Below are 22,375 nucleotides of genomic sequence, written 5' to 3'. Positions count from 1 at the left end.
CTGCAGTGCGGCTGAGGGTTCAATTGTAGTAAATGGCAAAGGGTAGGGAACAACATGACACGTGGTTCTTAGAAACAGTCTTCTCCATAGCTGGATTAAAGAAATGCAGTTTCAGGGGAAATAGCCTGCGCTCATGGCCTCGGGTTAAATGTGAGAGTCCAGCAAAGGATCTTGAGAATACTCAGAAGGAATGGAAACCATTTTTACTCCCTTTCGTAAAAGTCACTGCCTGAGGGGAATTTACCAACTCTAGAAACAAATCATGGCTGTTCACTGTTGAATGAGATCATCGTCCTTGGAATTCACTACAGCACTCTGACTGCAGCCTTGAAAATAGGACCTAATCTCCTTGACCATGTTACGTGTTTTAATAACTTCATGATTAAACAATACCGTCCTCTCTCCTAAGACCTGTATTTAGCAGAGCAGAGTAATTAAAAGGTTCCCTATCCATTTATCTCCTATTCTGGACATCTCCCAGCAGCATTTGAGAAACTCTAATTTACTATTAAGGACATCTGTGTTGTCAAATAGAAGAGGGATTCTCACCAACATGACTAAGCACTGAAGAGCTTCTGCATAGGGATTTTCCACACAGCCCTCACCCAGGGCGAGAACATGATGCTCTCATTCAGCAACTGCACACATGCCTGGAACAAATACTGTGCTCTACTGAGGGAATGGGAGCCCTGGTGGCACAGTGGTTAAGAGCTCGACTGCTAACCAAAGGTCAGCAGTCCCTATCCACCAGCTGCTCCTTTGAAACCCCATGGGTCAGTTTTACTGTGTTGTATAAGGTCACTATGAGTCGGAATCGACTCAGTGGCAGTGAGTTTGGTGTTTTGATTTAGTAAGTGAATGTGGGAAGGACTATATAATAAGGCTCCTGTTAGCACCTTTCATTGTGGGGGGGGGCTGTGAGGATTTCTAGTAAATTCTTGTTCCCAAATTAGGATTCAAATTCTATTCTCCAGGGTTCCAAGAACCAACAGTTATACACATGGTTGTCTCTTATTCCTATTGCAGTTTAATCCTGTATCAGTATCTCACAGAATCTGTTATAGCCTAACGTAGGGGTACTAAGAGCCTTCATCTTGCATGTCTACACTGGTCAATTGATGGTAGTCCCTGAAACACTGAAGTTGACAAGAATGCTGAGGCTGTGTTCAAGGGATGGGAAGGGCGAGGAGAGTTGGCAATATTTACTGCTCATAACAGTAAATGTTTTAAAGGAGCTCTGGTGGCACAGTGGTTAAGTGCTCAGCTAGTAACCAAATAGTGAGCAGTGTGAACCCATTAACTGTTCTGCGGGAGAGAGATATGGCAGTTTGCTTCCATAAAGATCACAGCCTTGGAAACCCTATGGGGCAGTTCTGCTCTGTCTTCTAGGGCCTCTATGAGTTGGAATCAACTTGACAGCAATCAGTTTTTATAGACTATTTTAGAGGAGCCTTGGTAGTGCAACAGTTAAGTGCTAGGTTGCTAACCAAAAGGTTGGCACTTCAAACCCACAGTGGCTCTGCAGGAGAAAGACCTAGCTATCTGCTTTGTAAAGATTACAGCCAAGAAAACCCAATGGGGCAGTTCTGCTCTGACACATGGGATCTCTATGAGACGAAATCAACTCAGTGGCTCCCAACAACAACATAGGCTATTTTTAAATAATTAGGTTCTGGAGAGCTATAAAAATGACCTTGTTATGACTTTCTTTCTAGAAAAGTTGTGCTATTCTTATTGTGCAAAATTAACCTAAGTTTTTGTACATTTTAATCTAATCTTCCTTTGTGTACTCATTTGGGATGCCACCCCAGGTATATCACAGAGCACGTTTGGGTCGAGGCTCTCACCCAACATGTGGTCCTGTCTGAACCTGGTCTCTGGGGGAGCTGCTGAAGCACACTAGTCAGCTTCTTTGGGAGGCACTCAATACACATTTGTCTGAATTACCAAATTGATGAAAATTTAGAGCTGCTTTAAATAGGTTGTAAACCTTGGCTTCGTTTATAGGATCATATAATCTGGAAAATATGATAAATAGTTGGCATGGGAAATTGTCTTTTGTTCATAAATCATTCTTCAATAATAAAATTTCAATCATTCTAAAATTTGCTTATTAGTAAACCAAAACCAAACCCGTTGCCATCGAGTCGATTCCAACTCATAGGTAGGTACACCAGTTTCTGTCTCATGGATTGGAAATTTTAAATTCTGCAAGTTGGTAGCAATCTTGTGGTTCTTTGAGTGCCTGTGGCCTTTTGCATAGCCTTTTAGACTGCTTGAATTCCTGCCATCCAGTTCCCTTTATGTGCTGAATCCATTGACTAATGTCATGAGGCAATTACCTCAGCTCTTTCTTTGTGGGGATTCTTTGTGTAACGATATTACTCATTCATACGGATAAACACAATGACAAAAAACTACAGCCTATATTTTTTTCCTTCTAAGCTTTTCCTGCACCCATGCAGACTTACCCTATGCTGCATTCTAAGGGGACATAGATGACCATATAGACCACATAATGACCCCAAGGCACAGCGGGCCGTTTAGACAGCCTTAGGTAGAATGAAGTTTAAATTCAGATGTCTACCTCACGCAGGTCCCTGCTTGAGAGAAGCTATAGTAGTTCACAAGGCAGACAAGAAGAAATTTACCTCTCTATGTTTCTGTATGGAGTCTCGGTGGCACAGTGTTTAAGCGCTCAGCTGCTAACCAAAATTTTGGTGGTTTGAACCCACCAGCCATGCCGTGGGAGAAAGATGTGGCATTCTGCTTTTGTAAAGATTAACCAAAAACCAAACCCTAAGCCATCTAGTTGGTTCCAACTCAGAGCACGCTATAGGACAGGGTAGAACTGCCCCACAGGGTTTCTCAGGATGTAATTTTTACAGAAGCAGACTGCCACATCTTTCTCCTGTGGAGTGGCTGTTGGGCTTGAACTGCCAGCCTTTTGGTTAGGAGACAAGTGCTTTAACCACTGTGCCACCAGGGCTCCTCTGTAAAGATTACAGCCTTGTAAACCCTGTGCAGTGTTGTACTCTGACCTGTAGAGCCTGTAGGAGATGGCAACGGATATATTTCTGTGTATGAAAATAATGCCCGTGAACAGACTGGGACATTGTTATATTCTTAGCATGATTTGGTAATACTTTATGGAACTACAGTGAATTATAGCATACAAAAGACTTTCACAGACGTTGCCGTATTTGTCCCTCATAAGCACTCCGTGAAGTAGGCAGGACAGATTTCTTTAGAAGAGGAAACAAATAGATTCATAGACACTAAGTGATTTGTCCCAGGTCAAACCGAAATTGTCAGACTCAAGTCTTCAGATTGTATTTTTCAGTCTACTAAAGTATCATGTTAGGAAATCCTTCTTACCTAATGGTAATAGATACTCATGTATGCATGTGCTGGAATGTATACTATTCCAAACAAGTTGAATGATGATTGCCTTCTGAGGGCTTATAGCCCAAAACGTGTATGTCAGTAATTCAGACTTAAAAGAGGATACCTGTCTGAATTACCAATTTGGGGAGTTTTCCACAAATATTCCATTTTAATTTTTTCAAAACCACAAAGTAAACGGAGTTGGAAAATTGGACCTCTGTAAACCTGCCCTACTTAATTAATAAACTTGGATCGTTTTAATAGCATACTTTCATTATTGGTATGGATTATAAGTAATGATTCACAGTTACTTAGGAGACTAGCAAATATTCAGTATTTTTAAAGCCAAAGCACAATAAGAACCCACTCTATAAATTGAATCCATTTATTTCAATAGCTGATTTAAAATTAAGGATTTACCAATAAAAGTAATTTCCTGGGTACCATAAAATCATTCTATGTACCAGTCAAAGGGCTAAGTGCTTAACACATATTTTTCAATTTTTAGTTGTCTCAACAATCTTTTACCCCATTTACAGATGGGAAAAACAGGCTTATATAGGCTCAATAATTTGCCCAGACTTCTGTTTCTAACTGCATGGTCAATTAGGAACCTGAAAACTCTCCCCTAGAAACATAAGGGAAAGAAAACTTCTCTTTAAAAATGCTGGGTCAAATATAATATCAGTTTCTTTTTAGATACATAAAGGAACAAGGGAGATAGAATGACCACTGAAAATCAGAGAGGTGAAAGGGTGCTCACGTTGGCTGCCTTGGGTGTGGGAGAAGTTAGTAAACAAGGGACCTAAATTTTAATTACCACAGGGTATAAAAGATAAAACATTGGGCCTGTATATGAATGAAGGCTGCCGTCGAGCTCTCTGGAGGGGCTTATATCTTCAGCAGAAGAATGAACTAAGGGGAGTTGACCTGCTAGCAAAGGAAGATGTTCAAGAAAGCTTGCCCTGTGCCTGCACTTGGGATAATGGAGGCAAGGACCTTCCCAGAAAATTTGTCATCAGTGGGCACAGGGTTTCAGTTTCACTAACTGCCTGGTAAAAACTAACATTGAAAAGTGGCCGTAGGCTGGTGTTAACGCTGGGCACAAACCTTCTCTAGAAGGATAGAAACTCAACCAGGGACCTAGGACTCCCACAAAAAGAGCCACTGAACATGAGTGCAGAATTAAAAAGTAGAAAACACCAGCGGAAATAATCCACCATGAGTGAAAATCAGTAGAAGAAAACCAAACAGCAGAATTAAAACCTCTAAGAACTGGCTTGCCCCAAAGCTATGAGTGGCAGAGCTAAGATCTGAACCCAGACCAGTCTGACCTTAAAAGTCCATGACCATATTTTCTGGTTAATTTTGGAGCTCTAATAATTGCTGCATGTTTGATCTATTTTTCACATAGGCAGTAATATTGTTATGTTATTTACAATATTAGTTTAATAAGTTTTCTCTTTTCCATAAACAATGGGAAAATACCTAGAATAGCAACATGTTTGGCATAATTACAGTAAACCTGGCATAATTACAGTAAACCTGGCATAATTACTAATAGTAAGGGCCCCTTTCTTTCAAAAACGTTCCAGTTTGATTGTCAATAGACAGGTCATGGACTTCCTGCCATTTAGGCTCTCAGACCAGTCTTTCACTCCCACGCCAGCTCCCCATGAACACAGACAAGACCGTTACAGGATCCTGAAAACCTCTTGAGATGCTCTGAAGGTCTCCCTAACCCTTGTTGGGTGAGTCAGTGCTCACCCTGGTTGGGTTGAGTGCTAGAATATCTGCTCAGAATTTGTAGTCCAGTATTGGTTCACACTGGCCCTGCTTCCAGAACTAACTGTTTAATCTTAACTTTATTCCTAGGGTACCCCTTCTTCAGGCTCTGAAGATTTTTCCCTCTTAAACTTCAAATTGTTCCCTTGCCTACAAAGAAATTTCCTTAGCTTCTCTTGAAAGTGCTTTTGAAAATCCTAAACTCCCCTTCCCCCACCTTCCTGCCCGATACCACCCCACCCCACCCTGCCTACCCAAACACACACATTCACACACACATTTCTTTCCATGGGCTCCAGGATATCTTATGCTAGCTGGCCTGGTGGTGGTTTCCTTTATTTGTTCTTTGAAGCTCCAACTTGTAGTCAACTTCTTTTTCCTGACCTAGTTGAGGCGGCATATTTTGTGGTGGTTTTTGGGGTGAAATCTTTCTTTCAGTGAATCTTGACTTACCTGCTATTCCAAGCTATGGTCTGGGCTTACTTTGGGTATTGGCTGTGTGAACCCAGTGGAAGGCATTACCTTTCCAGGATCTTATCCAGCTTGCACAATATTCCTCAGGTTGTGTAGACTAACTCATATGCACCATTTTCACCCTCACAAATCATTCTAAGTTAGTTTTTATGAAACGGCTTTATTGAGGTATATCAACATACGTTAAACAGCATGTATTTACAGTGCTAAGTTTTGACATATGTATATACCCATCACCACAGTCTAACATATCCATCAACCTCAAAGTTTCCTCATAATTCCTTTAAAATCCCCACCTCCAGCCTTTCCCCATCCCCATCCCCAGGTAACCAGTGATCTGTTTTCTGTCGCTATACATTAGTTTGCATTTTCTAGTATTTTTCATAAATAAAATTGTACAGTTGTGTTTGTGTGTGTGTGACTTCTGTCACTCAGCATAATTATTTTGAGATTCATCCGTGTTGCTCCATCAGTAATTCATTACTTTAAAAAAAAAATTACTAAATGTAACATGGAATTCGCCATTTTAACCATTTTAAAGTATTCAGTTTCGTACCATTAATTACAGTCACAGTGTCGGGCAGCCATCGCCACTATTTCCGAAAAATCTGAACGGAAACCTGTACTCATTAAGCAATAACTCCCCAGCCCCAGGTAACCTCTAATCTACTTTGCATCCCTATGAGTAGTTCGTGCTTTTTTGTTGCTGAGTAGTATTCCATTGTGTGGATATACTGCAATTTGTTTATTCGTTCATTTGTTGGTGGCCGTTTGGTTTGTTTCCAGTTTTTAGCTATTACAAATAAAGCTTCCGTGAACATTCATGTCCAACTCTCTGTACGGGTATAGGCTTTCATTTCTCGTGGGTAAACATGGAAGAGTGGAGTGGCCAAATGGTAGCTGTTTAAATTTTTAAAATAAATATTTTAGGTATTATAGATGAAGAAGAGGAGAGTCATTTCCACACATAGCGAAAAACTGAAAGTGCTGCCACAGTTAAGAACAGTTAGTAAATTCAGGATTTTTCCTCTCAAAATCAACAAGCAAGTTGTTTATGTTTCCTAATTGGTTATAAATGGATTTTAGGCTTCTGGTGACCAAGTATTAAGTGATGCTGTGTTAAAAATCACACCAAATTATAAACTGAAGAGTAAGGTTTATTTTCAGAATTCTTTTCTGCTATGTAGATGTATTTCATTCATTGTATTCAAGAATTTAGGAAGAGGCTTCAGGAAAATGATAATTTCATTTCCATTAATACTGATTTAATCTTGCCCAAATTTCTACAAATCTGAAGCACTTTCCTGGGTGACAGTTGCTTAAAAAAGAATGCTACCTGATAAACGTGTAAATATTTAAGGGTGCTTGTTTTTATTTGTGAAAAGATATAGTCCAAGAACAGTGTTTACATTTTGTGTGACCTTAACATGTGATCAGCTTTGAGCTTCACCTAGTCACAGTTCTGTGTCTCTAAGCTAACATTCTCAGGTGGCGTGATTGGCATAATCTCTTCTATTCTACCAGACTTTGGTCAGTTTCTGCCAGCTGTTCCTTTATGTTTATAGGAAAGAACTAGCCATTTAAATTGTTTTTAGTGAAAATTTCAGATGCTGTTGCAAATCAAAAAGAAACACTCTTATAACTGTTCTGCTGGAGAGGAGAAGGGAAGCTAGTGTTTATTGACCAAATGATACGTGATGGCACTATTGTGGATGCTTTCTATGAATTATCTCATTTCATGGTCGCCCATTGCATCTAGAATAAAGACAAGTTTCCTAAGCATGTCTTAAAGGGCCCTGAGCAACCCAGCTGTGTCTACTTGTCCAGCCTCCTCTTTCATCACTACCACTTTTGCATCTTGTGCTTCAACTAGTCTCAGCTTCTTTCATATCTTCAATTGTGCCTTGATTTCTGTCACCTCCAAGCTTTCTCACATGCTGTTGCCTCTACCTGACTCTTCTCTCCCCCTGCCTGTGTGCCCCCTTATAGCTAATCCTGCTTATTTTTCAGGTCTTGGCTTAAGTCTTACCTCCTGGCACCTGCCCTGAGCTCCTGTAGGACCCTTTAAGTCCTGCTAGGATAGGAACTCTGTCTTCTTACTCACCATTTTATTCCTACCACCTACCGTAGTGCTTAGTACTATTCGTTGAATGAATACACAGAGAGCCTTCTCAGATGGGTAGTTTTATCCACAAGTCATACAGCTAGTAAGTGGTGGACCCTAGGATTCAAATGAAACACACCAAAATTGTATTCTTTCCTTTATACTAAGCTGCTCCGTGGTTGTAAGTCATTAAACACACTGAGAGAGACTGGCAGTCACATTAGGTAACTGAATTGAAACAGTACACCCAATTATATAATTGATCCAATATAGAAACATAATGAAGCCAATTTTCCATAAACCTAATCACTGGTTTTCTTATCTTTTGAAAATTGAGTTATTTTGATTTTAGACTTACACAAATTAAAATAAACAATGTAATAAAGGCAGCCTGCAAATCCAGCGTGGTTCATGGGATCCTGAAATACGTTACCCTGAAAATATTTTTAGAGTCATATTTGCCTGTCTTGTGGGCCCCCACACCAACCCATTTTTGGCAGCCTTACAAAGACAGAAATCTTTGCCTCCTAAGGTACAGTTGAAATGTTAGAATATTTTTGGAAATTATGCAAAATGTTATTCTTAAATAAAGGGTTACAGATGCTGTTACTTTTCTTTCTCTACACCTTCCTTTAAGCACCTCCCTTTGCATTATGAATCACTTTCTCCTTTAGAGAACTGTGTCTCTTTATCTCTGCCGACCTCTCCAGCCTCATCTCTTGCTGGTTACCTCTTCATACTCTTGGCTCCATTTACGTGGAAGTAGTTGAAATAGCATGAATTCACCACACTCAACTCCTCCAGAAAAATCTGACTTAGGTTGATGCCTCCCCTGCGAAACCCTTGGTTTCCCCCATTTTTTAGCATCTGCTATATCCTTTCAAAGTAGTGTGTGTACTTGTGTGTTCCCAGTACTAGACTGTAAGCCCTTTTAGGGCATTTACTGCTTCATAAAGTTCCATACATCTCAGAACCCTAGGACCTAACGTAGTTCCTGTCACATATTGTGGTTTTGTTGGACATTAAAAAAAAAAAAAAAAAAATCAGTCAGTCTTGGGACTTAGATCTCCTTTGATATGAAATAATAAATTAGAGGAAGTACAGAGCAGAAAGCAAGGATGTAGGTAGTCATGATTTTAACTTTCTCTCTTGCTCTGGACCTGCAGAGTTTGGCTTTGGATTAGGTTAATCTTTTGCGATTCAAATTTCCATTGTCAAATGCTAGTCATTTTCCATCCCAGAAATTACCTTTGTGGCTCTTTGAACCAAAGTAAAGCCAGGGGCCTTGTACTTTCACATGAATTAGAGGAAACCATTCTGCAGGATTAACCACAGAAGATTTAATTTTTAAAAAATCAAATGAAATTCAACGCACCCGTCTTAAATTATAACTCCCAAAAACCATTTAGAAGGGTTTGTCCTGTATCAGACCAAATGCCCCCTTTAACTTGGAGGCCTCATAAGCCTAAAGCCCTGGAATAAATTCCTGACTCTTGCTTCCCTTGACTATCTTATATTTGGTTGAACTTTTTTCTTTTCTCTTTTTTTCCAACATGCTTTTCTAATTTAGGCCTTATTTTCCTGAAGTTAGAGCCAGGCTAAATACAGACATCAGTGAAATTCTCACAATTCCCCTCAGACTGAGAATTAGGGAAAGAAATACGGATGCCGTGCCCGCTCCTGTCATGTTTGGAAAGCTTACCTGTGTGAGGTGACCAGCGGCTTTTCCACTGAAACCAGAAGTGCTTCCAGGCTAGGGACCGTGACTTATTCCACCTCACTTCTCCAGCACCTTGCTCACTATTTGGCAAATAAGTTGTTAACAAAAATACATTTTTACATCTCCCTATCGTGGTCATTTCCTTTTAAGCAGAGACTAATTAATAAGTACTTGTCAAAATCAGTGTAGCAACCTATTACAAGGCTCTTTAATAAGGAAGATATATAAGATACATAAGCACCTCACTATTACTTGAAATTAAGTACAGGCTGTTCCTGAGTTATGAAGTCTGACTTACAACCAGTAGCTATGAACTAGCCCTGTAAAATCTATTATATTAAAAATTTGAGGTACATACAGTGGTTTGCAATAATAAATGGGCACTACTTAGCGATGTGCATCAAAAATGTTACTAATATTATTACTGTATGATTATGTTAAAGATGTTTTAATGTATCTGGAATTTTCTTTAATGTTTTTTATGCATACAGGGGTACACTACAAACTATATACTCAGACACACGTTTGACTGATGTTAGACACGAACCATAGCTAACTGTTCCAACTTACGTACAAATTTGACTTAAAGACAGACTTAGGGACAGAACTTGTTTGTAATCCAGGGTCTGCCTGTAGATAAACCAGAAGAATTTAGGTACTGATTTGGCTCAGAACAGAAAATGAATGACATTTAAATGTTCTCAAAAGACTTTTTAAACCACTTAAAATTGCCTGTAGATTTAGTCTGTTTTATTTTTGCAGGCTTTGATGCATAGAGGTTTCTTTGAGACCCTTAAGAAAACTTGCATATTGCCCTGCCTTAAGAATGCGAATGTTTTGCTGGTGTCAAAATTGAATGTGTGGTCATTGAGCAAGGACTGAAAGGTCTCTGTTCTAGGCAGGATCGAGAACAACTTTTTTTCTAATTCCACACAGACACGTCTTCGGCCTCTGAGGATGAGGGCTCTCTGAGACGCCAAGCTGCGCTCTCTGCTGCCTTACAACAGAGCTTACAGAATGCGGAGTCCTGGATCAACCGTTCAATTCAGGGATCGTCCACTTCTTCATCCGCATCTTCTACGCTGTCCCATGGAGAGGTCAAAGGAACCAGTGGGTCTCTAGCTGATGTATTTGCCAGTACTCGAATAGGTAGGAGCTGGATCTACCCACAAAGCCCAAATTATGTTTCATTTGGCTCCCAGTATCCAGAAAATTGTTTATGATTTGTATTAGGTTTTTCAGAGTGGCCTACAAAATATAATCAGAGAGGACGTGACAGTTAATGAGGCCAAGAAGGAAACACCAGCAATACATTTGTTACAGGAATGATAGATATCACCTGCATTATTGGTGCATAGTATTTGCCCACCTGAAGCCATAGCTATTTCCATAAGCAATACTCAAGCTGCAAGATACAACACCAGTCTTAGTGTGGGTTTTTCCCAATTGAAGAATATTCTGCATATTAAAAGGTATTAAAATGTATAACAGATTTTCCTAGGACTGTTGTCTATATTCTTTCAAAAAAAGAAACAAATGGAAAAAAAAAAAAGATTAAACCTGAGCAAATTCTACCCTAAAACAATGCCAGTCAGGCCCGTTGGTCTTTGCCATAAAGACTGGATTTATTGTCCTTGCTGCTGTAATATTGCTATAACCAGAGTGTGCAGGCTGAAGATGTTGGTACTCTGTGAGCTGCTGCCTGCTCTGGGTGCTACTGTATGGAGTGTAGCTTTTGCTTGGCTCTGCTTTATGTTTTTGTGTGTTCTTTAAGAGTTTGTGACATCTGCAGATAAAGATATAGCTCAGTTCTCTGCTTTTGCTTGGTTGGTACAAAGTGCACTAAGTAATGTATACGCACATTATGTGTTTGTGATAACCTTCCCTTTTTTCTGGACATTCATTTGCATTTTGATGTCTTAATTTTCTTATCAGTGATCTAGCTATACCATCATACATAGAAGATAAAGATATAGGATGTATACCTTTGTCCTATTCATTGATTTCTGCAAAGAAAAACTTGGGAATTTTTTAATTCAAGGCTATACTTTTTGAAGAAAATAGTTACCCTGAGGGTATGGTTGCCCAAATTCAAGAGCCAAGTGCCAACAGATGGGTGACTTGTCCTGCACGTTTAGCACTGCCCTGTAATTCATAAAACCTCCACAAAACAGCTATAAACGTACATATTTACCACCTATTCTCTTTTGGAAGCTAAGCTGCCGAAGCTGTGGTTGGACCAGGTTTTATTTCCGTGCTTGTCTAAAGAGCAAACTCAATTGTTAAAATATTGTCTTCGTGCCTAGTTAATTTTATCTGCGTTTTTGTTAACAAGGTCGTTTCATCTGTCCTTAACATTCTTCTGTTGCTTCCTCTACCGTGTGAAAAGTTACTGGTTCACTTGCTCCCAGAAACCATTTTATCCAACATTATTGGTTTTTGGATATTTGTTCTAACAGAAGTAATTCATGTTCCTAATAAAAAAATACGAAAATACTAGTAAAAGAAAAATAAAATAGTCTGTAATTCCACCTTCTGTGGATAACACTAGTTGTTGTCACTTCAGTGTACTTCTTCCTAGACTCTGGTTTTTTACAGAAGTGAAATTGTACTAAACAAAATGTTCATAACCTGCTTGTCTCGCTTAGCATGTGTCACAAATGTCTTTTACGTCATTAATATAGAACCATGCCATTTTTTTCATGGTTTCAAAGTATGCCATTAGACGGCTATGACCTGATTTATGTAGCCATTCCCTCTTGGACATTAAGTTGTTCTCAGTTTTTCACTATTATAAAAACTTCTGGAATGAACATCTTTCATCACACAACTTTGTGCATTTGATTATTTTTTTAGGATGTATTCCTATAAGGGGAATTGCTGGGTCAAATAAAAATGTCCATTTTTAACGTCTTTGTTACCAAATTGCCCTTTAGAAAGGTGGATGGCAGTATATTTGTGGTAATATATTAAAAACTTTAAAAGCTATTAAATTAATTATAGACTTTTGGGACTTAGATACTGAACTCCCAAATTGATTTGAGAAATTGTTTATATTATTTTTTCCTTTTCGTAATTGAGAGGCTTTTCATTATTCTTATAAACCATGCATTTTACTTCCTCTAATTTTCTTTCTCTTACCCATCCAGATGTTTTCTTCTAAATTTTTTATAACAACACATCCTTGTTCGGTGGGTGTCTTCCAACCTAATGTCATTCAGTCTCTTTATAGTAAGAATCTCTACATAAAGTAGGATACAATAGCACTATTTAATCACTGCTTAGAGCAAAGGAAGAACCTTGCCTGTTGAGTAAATCCAAGCTACCTACGGGACCTCTTATAAAAACTGGAAGTGGACTTTATATGTGTTTTCTTCATCTGGAAACCTGAGCAAACTGACCCACTTCCAAGACACTATTGTGTTACTGGACTGAAGGGGAAACATTATAGATAAACCAACATAATCATGAAGAAATGTCAAAGAGATCAGGATATCAGTAGCCACTTATGGTCATTCTCACTTTGGTTATATTTTGAGATCACTTGTAACTTTTATTTCATTATGATTAATTTAAAGCATTGACTATCTACCAGCCTTTCTATGTAGAAAACAATGTTTTTGAGAAACATTTGATGATAGGTGATTTGATCTTAGTAAGGCTACCCAAGTTCTTGAAACTAATAATTTTGGAAAGCTGATATGCCCTGGCTCAACCTCTTGTTCTCCCATTCTGTATTGCTAGTACAATTTGATTTAGAAGATTGTTTTATAAGAGCTAGATTCCTATTCATATAGTTTTCTTCCTTGCTTAAAAAAGGATTTAAAGATTCTTATTTTTATTGCTAATGTAATTCTAAATTGTTTTCTCCCCCCTTAGAGAGTTTCTCTGCTCCCCCCGACGTCACTACAACTACCTCTTCCTCATCATCATCTTCCTCAGTACGCCCAGCAAATATTGACCTGCCCCCCTCGGGGATAGTTAAAGGCATGCACAAAGGATCCAACAGGTCCAGCCTTATGGATACAGCTGATGGTAGGGGGTTCTTTTTGGTAGCTAAATAGGAAAAAGACGTTGAGCTGGAAAAATTCCCATTATAAACAGCAGCGCTGGACTGACTGGCCCAGCGGTTGCAGAGCTGCATTGCAACTGGTCCACTAACAAGTCGTCTTGCGCACCCCTGCTTTGACAGTCTGCATAGTGGAAGCCTAAATGCTTGTTCATGCTTAGCTTATATTTCCAAAAGACACTTTGGACAAAAAAACTAAGTGTGGGGGAAAAAAAAGAATACTGTTAGAGAAAAGGGATATTAGTTGAAACCTGTAAGCAATGTGTTAATAATAGCACCAAATTTGTTATCTGTCGTCATGAAAACTTGTCATGTATGTATTTGTACTCATTTGGCGCAACTGAAATAGAACGCGATTGTGGCCAAAGGCCAAGTATCATTAAAAACAACAGCTTCTAAAGGAATCTAAGAGCTAAAAATATCTCTAAAAGCAGTGAATTTTAACGTACCTTTTTTTTTCTTTTATAGGTGTGCCTGTCAATAGCAGAGTATCCACAAAAATTCAGCAGCTTCTCAACACTCTGAAACGACCCAAAAGGCCTCCCTTAAAGGAATTTTTTGTGGATGACTCTGAGGAAATTGTGGAAGGTAGCAGTAATAATACCACAAGCATGTATTCATTAAGCAAACATTTCTTAAACAATTACCACATGCTTGGTCCCATAGGGTTACAAGGATGAATAAGACATGGTTCTTGGCTACAAGGAGTTCATAGTTCTCTGCTCATTTTCTCCGAAGAATTATTTCTATTTTTGATCTCAGATGAAAGATAGGGAGTTAAATATAAATAAAAGTTATTTATATTTGGCTTTATCTTGGGATACAGATTTCAAATTAGACTCAAAATTTTGCCCAGTCTTTTTTTGATGTAACACTGTCCTTTTGTTAAATCAGCCATTCAACATATATATGCCTGCCTTCTACAGGGCAATATGGTAGATAGTGAAAAGGATTCAAAGATTTAGAAAAATACTTGGGGTTGCAATTTAGAGCAGTGCTAAAATGTAAACATGTGAAAAGTTAGTTTAGCCAGTAAGTATGTATCAGCTAATACAGATAAATCCAGAGATGGGAAGAAAGTAGTCCCTCTGTGTGGTTAGGAAAGGCTTCATAGAAGAAGCAGTAATGATCAGTGATTTAATAATTTTTAAAATATTTATGGATGAAATCATAAAACATCTAAAATTTAATAGGGAAGGCTAAGTGGGGAACGAATGAGAGTATAGATATGAGAGTGGCCATTTGACGCTAGGCAATGAATAAATCTACCTAACAAAAGCTTTTGTCAGAAGAACTAAGTCTTGGTAGCTTTGTAGTCCACTTTTACGTCCTGAGACTAATAGTAGGTTTTGATCACCTCAGACTTATTAATGGAATTAGACACTTTCATAGACTAGATCCAGTCATAGCCCACTTTATACAAAAAAAAAACAAAAAGCAACCTGACATATGAGGCTAAGATGAATTTCTGTTTCTTTAGGAGCCACTAAAATTGCTGAACTGTGAACATGTTTCTTATTGTACTGATCTTCAAGGTGCTCATGTCGGTAGTGGCCTCTACAGGCCTTTTAGCACTGTGTATTGACAGCCGTATGAAGGCCAAGGTTTAATAGGAACCATACTTAACCAATTTTCATTGTCATTATAGAGCCAACAGCCTTCCACTAATGTAAATAGACAAACCCACTGCCATCGAGTCGATTCCAACTCAGCGATCCTATAGGACAGAGTACAACTGCCCCATAGGGTTTCCAAGGCTATAGTCTTTTGGAAGCAGACTACCATATCTTTCTCCTGCAGAATGGCTCGTGGGTTTGAACCACTGACCTTTTGGTTAGCAGCCAAGCACTAAACCATTTGCGGCACCATGGTTCCTTGTAAATAGACAACACATTGCTTATTTGAGTAATTACTACCTTTGGAAAAGAAAAATACCAGTATGTCTTTTGGAAGTCTGAAAGAGTATGCCCAGGCCCGGTGGATGGCAGTAATGTACAGACTTTTAGGATGGGAAGACCATCCCTAAATATATAGTGTTCCCATAAAAATAAAAGAATTGATTTAGAATCACCTAAGTTTATTTATTTATTTATTTTCGTTAATCTGATGGTTTAGGATCTCGGAATATACAAGGTAGAAGGGCAGCTGAAACTGGAGAGTGAAGTTATTTCATGAAAAGTGAATCAGTCTTTTAATTATGTTTCCCAAATCTGTCATTAAATTAAGCTATAAAGTATAATTACTATTTCGTTTTCCCATCTAATATTTATGCTCAGTCTGTCCCTCGTCCTTTCTATGTCTCTTCTCCTTTGTGTCTGTCATCTTCCACTTACCTCCCCAGCCCCTACTCATCCTTTAAGACTCAGCCATGAGTCTTCAGACCCCATGCCCTAAGCTAAGTGATGTGCTTCTGTTATGGATTTAATTGTGTTCCCCCAAGAAAAAAAAAATTTGTTGTAAATTCTGATCTCTATGCCTGTGGTTCAGCTGCTAACAAAAAGATTGGCAGTTCAAATCCACCAGGTGCTCCTTGGAAACCCTATGGGTCAGTTCTACTCTATCCTACAGGGTTGCTATGAGTTGGAATCAAGCAGATGGCAATGAGTTTTTTTGATGCCTGTGGTTATAACCCCATTTTGGAAGGGGTTGTCTTTGTTATGTTAATGAGGCAGGATTACTGTAGGGTATGTCTTGAGCCAGTCTCTCTTGAGATATAAAAGAGATTAAACAAGTAAGTGAGAGCAGCAGGAATGGGGGAAGAGAGATGCCAAGCCATATAAAGATTGCCCAGGAGCAGAAGCTCAAGAGACAAGGACCTTTTTCCAGAGCCAGCAGAGAAAGAAAGCCTTCCCCTAGAGCCGGCACCCTGAACTTAGACTTCTAGCCTCCTAACCTGTGAGAAAATAAATTTGTGTTTCTTAAAGCCACCCATTTATGGTATTTCTGTTGTAACAGCACTGGATAACTAAGACAGCCCTCTTCTGCCCTCCCTCTACATACCTTTGTCAGGTACTGCTCATGTTGTATTACCATCAGCTCTGTGTGTGCAGGCGTGCCCCCACTGGACTCTAGACACTGCTCGAGGGCAGGGACTCTGTATCCCTTGCACCTAGCACTGATTAGACACTTAAATGTTTGTTCAAACCATTTATTTTCTCAAAGTTTAACATAACTGGCACTCAACAAATATTTAATTTTTTGTTCTATGTGTAAATTATCTTTTCTGCTATAAAATTGTGGGGATTTTTTTTTCTTTTTTTTTTTATTGACTTGAATACTTTTTTACTGTAGAAAAATTAAGAGTTTTATCTGTATGAAACAATATGAAATATATTATTCAGCCCCTACTTCCTGGAATGACTATGTTAATATCCAGCTTTGGCCAAAGAGAACTTTTTTAAATTCAATTCAACAAACATTGATTGAGCACCCGCTGTGTATTAGGTACTATAATCAAGAAAAGGAATAAGAACCATCCCTTCCCTCAAAATGCCGTCAGTCTTTGGAGGGAGGAAAGTTTGTACAATGACAGAAGCCACTGAGGACCCTCAGTGTTTGATAAGGGTGAAATACCACGTGGTGTTGGAGCACCAAGGAAGGAAGGGCTTCTTGAGGAATAGCTTGGGGACAGCTTCCCAGGAAAGGTGCCTTTGAACTGAGTCTTCTGGAGGCTGAATAAGAGTTCACCAGGAGGCAAAGGGATTGTCTGTGCGAGACATGTGCTAAGGTGTGGAGATGCAGAACATTGTCATTCATGCACGTGACCTGCTTGAGTCTTTAGCAGTGACTCCAGGGAATAGCGGTTCCTATCCCCATTTTAAAGACGCTCAGGTAAGTCACTGCCCAAGGTCACGCTAGTGAAAAGTAACTGTAAACTTGGGTCTTCTGACTCAGAGTTCAGTGCTTTTTCATTAAACATAACTTAGTGAAGTAGAACCTGGCTTTCTGACACTGAACACAAACTGAAAAGATATAAAAATGAATTTACTAAAAATGTGCAATTGCTGAAAAGAAATTGATACCCTATGCTTCTCTATATGTGCAGCGACTTGCATTTTTTATCCTAAAAGGGTGAGGATTTGTTTGTTGCATAAAACACATTGAATGGAATTTTACAATTTCATGGAAAAATGAATTAACGCCCAGTTTGTGGATTACCGTTTCTAACCAGGCCCTTCCTTTTAAGTGAGTGTAAACCTGATAAATACGAAGAGAAAAGATACTTGTGATTAGATATGAAAAGTTCTATTGATTGGTATTTGTACTTATTTCAGATCTTATATTCATAATTATTGGGTTTTTTTTTGGGGGGGGGTACAGTACCCCAGCCAGACCCCAACCAGCCGAAGCCTGAGGGACGGCAGATGACCCCTGTGAAGGGAGAGCCGTTAGGTGTCATCTGTAACTGGCCTCCTGCTCTCGAATCTGCCCTGCAGCGCTGGGGTACCACTCAAGCAAAATGCCCCTGTCTGACTGCACTGGATGTGACAGGAAAACCAGTTTACACTCTTACGTATGGTGAGTTTACAAGATTCCAGACCCCCCCTTTCTCCTAATGGTCCTTCAGAAGATCGTGGGTAGTATTTCTGTCTTGATATTTAACAGTTTCTGGTTATTGTGTTTCAGCAGTTTTTTAAAATTATTTAATATAACCTAAAGTTCTAGGTAAGACTATGGCCAAATATTCTCATTTGCTGAAGTGACCTTTGCAGGCCAGTTAATATTTAAAAGATGGCAAAAAGAAGAAAGAGATTTTGTAGATCCATTGATGTTTTGACATGAGAAGAGAATTTTTGAAAGACAGTTGGGCAGAATTAATGATGTATGGTGAAAATCAGGTTTATCTGAAAATTGGAACGGATGACTTTCTAGATCTTTGTCATTTACTTCATTCTGCTTCTTAAAATATGCACAAAATTTCATTTGAACAAAGAATCCATACTGTTTCATTTAGTTTTGTACTCCAGCTAAGGTTTTTATTTTCCTTTTTGAAATAACTTCAAAGAGAATGGATTCGCCCTTGGGCTGTGAGATCGTGTGCTAGTTTTTTCATCAATTACTTTTTACCTTACAAGTAGAGCACACTGTCTGTAGACCTAGATACAGAATAATTTTAAAAGAAAAAGAAGTTTTTATTTAAAGAATTTTGTAGTTTGGCATGACTTTAAACCTTGGATGCCCCCCTGGCTAAGTTGTATTTAATACTAACATATCTATTTAAAATAACATTTCTCTTTCACTTTCCTTATAATCTAAAGAAAGAATTTCTAAGGCAGGGTGGAGAGAGAGGATAGGAAGAGGGGAAGAATAGGCTTTTTTTCCCCAAAATAATTTTAGTATTCACTTCAGAAGCTGTATATTAAACTCATTCATATAATCCTTAAAGAAAGCAATCAAATCTTTGCATGTTTATTGACATCTGTGAATACATTCACATGTTTTACAGTTAATTTACATTTTATTGTCAATATTCACCGAATGATGGTGGTATTCAGGGTTTAATCATTTGATTCATACTTTTGCTTTGCAGTGACTTCAAGTATCTAATACCACATATACAAGTGGTTTTTCAGAAAAGCTTAGATTGAAAGCAGCCTTCTGGCTTTCAGTCCTGTGATAAGTTTTTTTCCTCCATTTAAATGTGATGACCTTACATCAGATTATTTCTAAATATTCAAATTACTTCAGAAGAGTTTTTGAAATATTATCTAAACCAGGATGAGCAGCTGGTGATGATTTGTTGGGAGGCAGGACTAGCTTTGGTAAACTCGTTTGTTGTCAAGTCAATTTTCGACTCTGCAACCCTGTGCGACAGAGTAGAACTGCCCCATAAGGTTTTCTTGGCTGTCATCTTTAGGGAAAGAGATTGTGGGGTCGTTCTCGTGCACAGCTGCTGGGTGGGCTCAAACCGCCAACCTTTTGGTTAGCAGCCAGGCTCTTAACCATTATGCCACCAGGCCTCCTTTGGTAAACTAGAGGGACTATAAAGCTTTAAAGCCAGGGAACTCTGAGTGGGGATGGATGTGATACATGTCTAGCATGTCATTTGGAAATGGCCATCGTCTTATTAAATGTGCTGATGAACTGAGTGTCCTCACTGAGGCAAGCCTGTGTTTTTCTAATATGACTCTTTTCTTTTTCCAGGAAAATTATGGAGCAGAAGTTTAAAGTTGGCCTATACACTGCTTAATAAACTGGGGACCAAAAATGAACCCGTGTTAAAACCTGGAGACAGGGTAATTGTGTTTATTGTTTTGGGGAGGTGGTGTTTTGCTGCTTTCTGATATATACATTCTGGATTTTTAATGTATAATGGGGAAATTTATATAACTCTTCTTCTCAGAAAGTGAAAATGGTTTAGTTCCTATACACAGTAGTGCAGTGCCAGGGGGTTATTTTCACTTTCATATGTCAAAGGATGCTCGCACATTCCTCCTGTAGCTGCTAATCAGTAAACTCTTAAGGTGCCGATAAAAAGAGAAACCTAAGTCTTTCCAGGAATAAATATTTTAACACTTTAGATGAAAATAGCAAAGGATTTACTCTTGTTTTTTTTCTTTACAAAATGCCCCCAAAACTTTTAAAACAATTTTCTTGGTTTTATTTAGAAACGCAGGGAGATTCATGTTACTTCTAAGAGGAAGAAGATGAACATTGTTTTATTTCTTCTTTAATTGGAAGTGACATTTTTCTTTTGAAAATCTTTTTAATTTTTGAACGTTTTTTTCCCCCCTCTTACTAACATTCTAAATATGATGACTTCTTACCATCGAGCATGACTTTTCTGAATATTAAAGATTGGCGCCTTTTCCATATGGAAGTCATAGAGTAAGACATACCAGCTGCACGGCAGACTTTTTCGTGCACTCATGATTATAGAATCTCCTACACTAGCCTTGTAAAAATTCTTTTGCATTGGCAGAGGACACCTAAAGGATGGCGTTTACTTGTATATGTGACATATGACTTTATGAGCCCTCACCGAGTCCTCAGAAGGTGATTCGTTTCTGCCTAACAACACAGATGCCTGTGTGCAGGAAGGAATTGGGTAGTTTAAATTGTCTGTGAGATTAATATTTTTTGGAACTCTAGGCAAGATTAACACGGAGGACAAGCTTAGAATTGAACCAGTCTTGGGAGTGAGTTAAGAACATTTGAAGCAAAAGAAGGGGAAGCAAGAGTCCAGTGACGTAATTAAGTTTCAAATGTTAATCTGTGTTTTAGTTATCCAGTCCCTCTGTAACAGAAATACCACAAGTGGATGGATTTAACAAACAAAAATTTATTTTCTCACAGTTTCAGATTCTAGAAGTCCAAATTCAGAGTGCCAGCTCTGCATTTTTGTCTCTGTTGACCCTTGAGGAAGGTCCTCGTTTCTCCTAAGCTTCTGCTCCTGAGCGATCTTCATGTGGCTTGGCATCTCTCTTCACACATCTCTGCTTGCTAGTTTGCATTTAATCTTATATCTCAAAAGAGATTTAACTCAAGATTCACCCTATACAGGTCTCACCTCATTAACGTAACAAAGACAACCTATTCCCAATTGAGATTATAACCATAGGCATAGAAGTTAGGATTTACAACACATAGTTTTGGGGGACACAGTTCATTCTATCACAGTTTGTAAATACCCAAGCCAAAGTAACAAACACCACAAATGATAGTGACTTCTGTGCTTTTGGCGCAGTGGTTAAGAGCTTGGCTACTAACCGAAAAGTCACCAGTTCCAATCCACTCCTTGGAAACCCTCTGGGGCAGTTCCACTCTGTCCTGTAGGGTTGCTGTGAGTCAGAATTGACTCAGTGGCAACAAGTTTGGTTTGGTTTTCCTTTCCGTGTTTTTGCATTCCTTGGGTGAATTAGGAAGAGTCAGTTCTTCCTGTGATATATTACAGGTGAGATCACAGATTTGAACGTATTATAAGGGTTTCACTGTTTATCTGTTGTTAATAACTTTGTATTCATAATAATTTCTGCCATTATGATTTATACCTATTACCAAATGCCTTCATGCTAGAACACTTGATATTGTTGGTTAAGTGAGTAAGGATTAATGCAGTGAATTAGTTTAAAAATAAGAAACCTTTTGGTTTACCCTAAGATGATAATTGAGTCCGTCAACACTTGTAGTTTCTCTCTGAGAGAAGTAGTAGGGCTTACTCTCTAATACATTGGTCTATGTAGAGAGATCCATTGCACTCATTTTATTACTTCAGGGTTACACAAACATAAATTGCCTTAGATTTCCTAAGTAATTAACTTACCACTTAAAGTAAGTTGTTTACTGCTGGATCACCAGTAGAATTAAGTGAAAATTAGTTATAATGATTTATTGGGTTGTGATTCCCAAAGTGCTTCTTAGCGTAAGTATGGGCATGGTGGCAATTTGTTTAGATTTGTGCATCTTCCTCAGTAACTTAATTTCCTGTCGAGCAAATGGCTACTAAGTAGTTTGATTTATTGTGTTCACGATAAGTGTTAGATATAAATGTATGTCTTAGGGAGTGACATTGAAAGCTTTAGTCTGTATATTCCTGTGTATTGAATGCCGTTACGCATTTCAGGTCGCTCTGGTTTACCCCAACAATGATCCAGTCATGTTTATGGTGGCGTTTTATGGATGTCTCCTGGCAGAAGTGATTCCAGTGCCTATAGAGGTACCTCTTACCAGAAAGGTAACATTGCTAAATCTAAGGGGAATGCAGCCTGATGTGAGGTGGCGGGTTCTTGTTGGACCATTGACTCAGTCACAACACTGTGAAACCATCTGACCATTTTCTGAAGTCCTCAGCCTCACTTTCTAAAAACATGGAAGTTGTAAAAAATATATTTATCCC

General features: G+C 38.6%; 1 protein-coding gene across 4 annotated transcripts in view; it reads left to right on the top strand.

The window, feature by feature from the left end:
• DIP2B (disco interacting protein 2 homolog B) overlaps positions 1-22,375 on the top strand; it is a 267,785-nt gene that overhangs the window by 146,999 nt on the left and 98,411 nt on the right. For 2 of the 4 annotated variants that reach the window (XR_010321855.1, XM_064284238.1), the window contains exons 5-10: positions 10,407-10,619; positions 13,350-13,505; positions 14,008-14,127; positions 17,860-18,057; positions 19,684-19,775; positions 22,103-22,213. Coding sequence is in view for 3 of the 4 variants with exons in the window: in XM_064284238.1 (XP_064140308.1) it covers positions 10,407-10,619; positions 13,350-13,505; positions 14,008-14,127; positions 17,860-18,057; positions 19,684-19,775; positions 22,103-22,213 (890 nt within the window). In the remaining variant the exon portion in view is untranslated. The remainder of the gene's footprint in view (positions 1-10,406; positions 10,620-13,349; positions 13,506-14,007; positions 14,128-17,859; positions 18,058-19,683; positions 19,776-22,102; positions 22,214-22,375) is intronic. The other 2 variants (XM_064284236.1, XM_064284237.1) reach the window with 2 other exon arrangements.

This window comes from Loxodonta africana, chromosome 4 (assembly GCF_030014295.1).
Source record: "Loxodonta africana isolate mLoxAfr1 chromosome 4, mLoxAfr1.hap2, whole genome shotgun sequence".
Taxonomy (NCBI): Eukaryota; Metazoa; Chordata; class Mammalia; order Proboscidea; family Elephantidae; genus Loxodonta; species Loxodonta africana.
The sequence above is the reverse complement of the archived record's forward strand: the minus strand, read 5'-3'. Positions and strand labels throughout refer to the sequence as shown.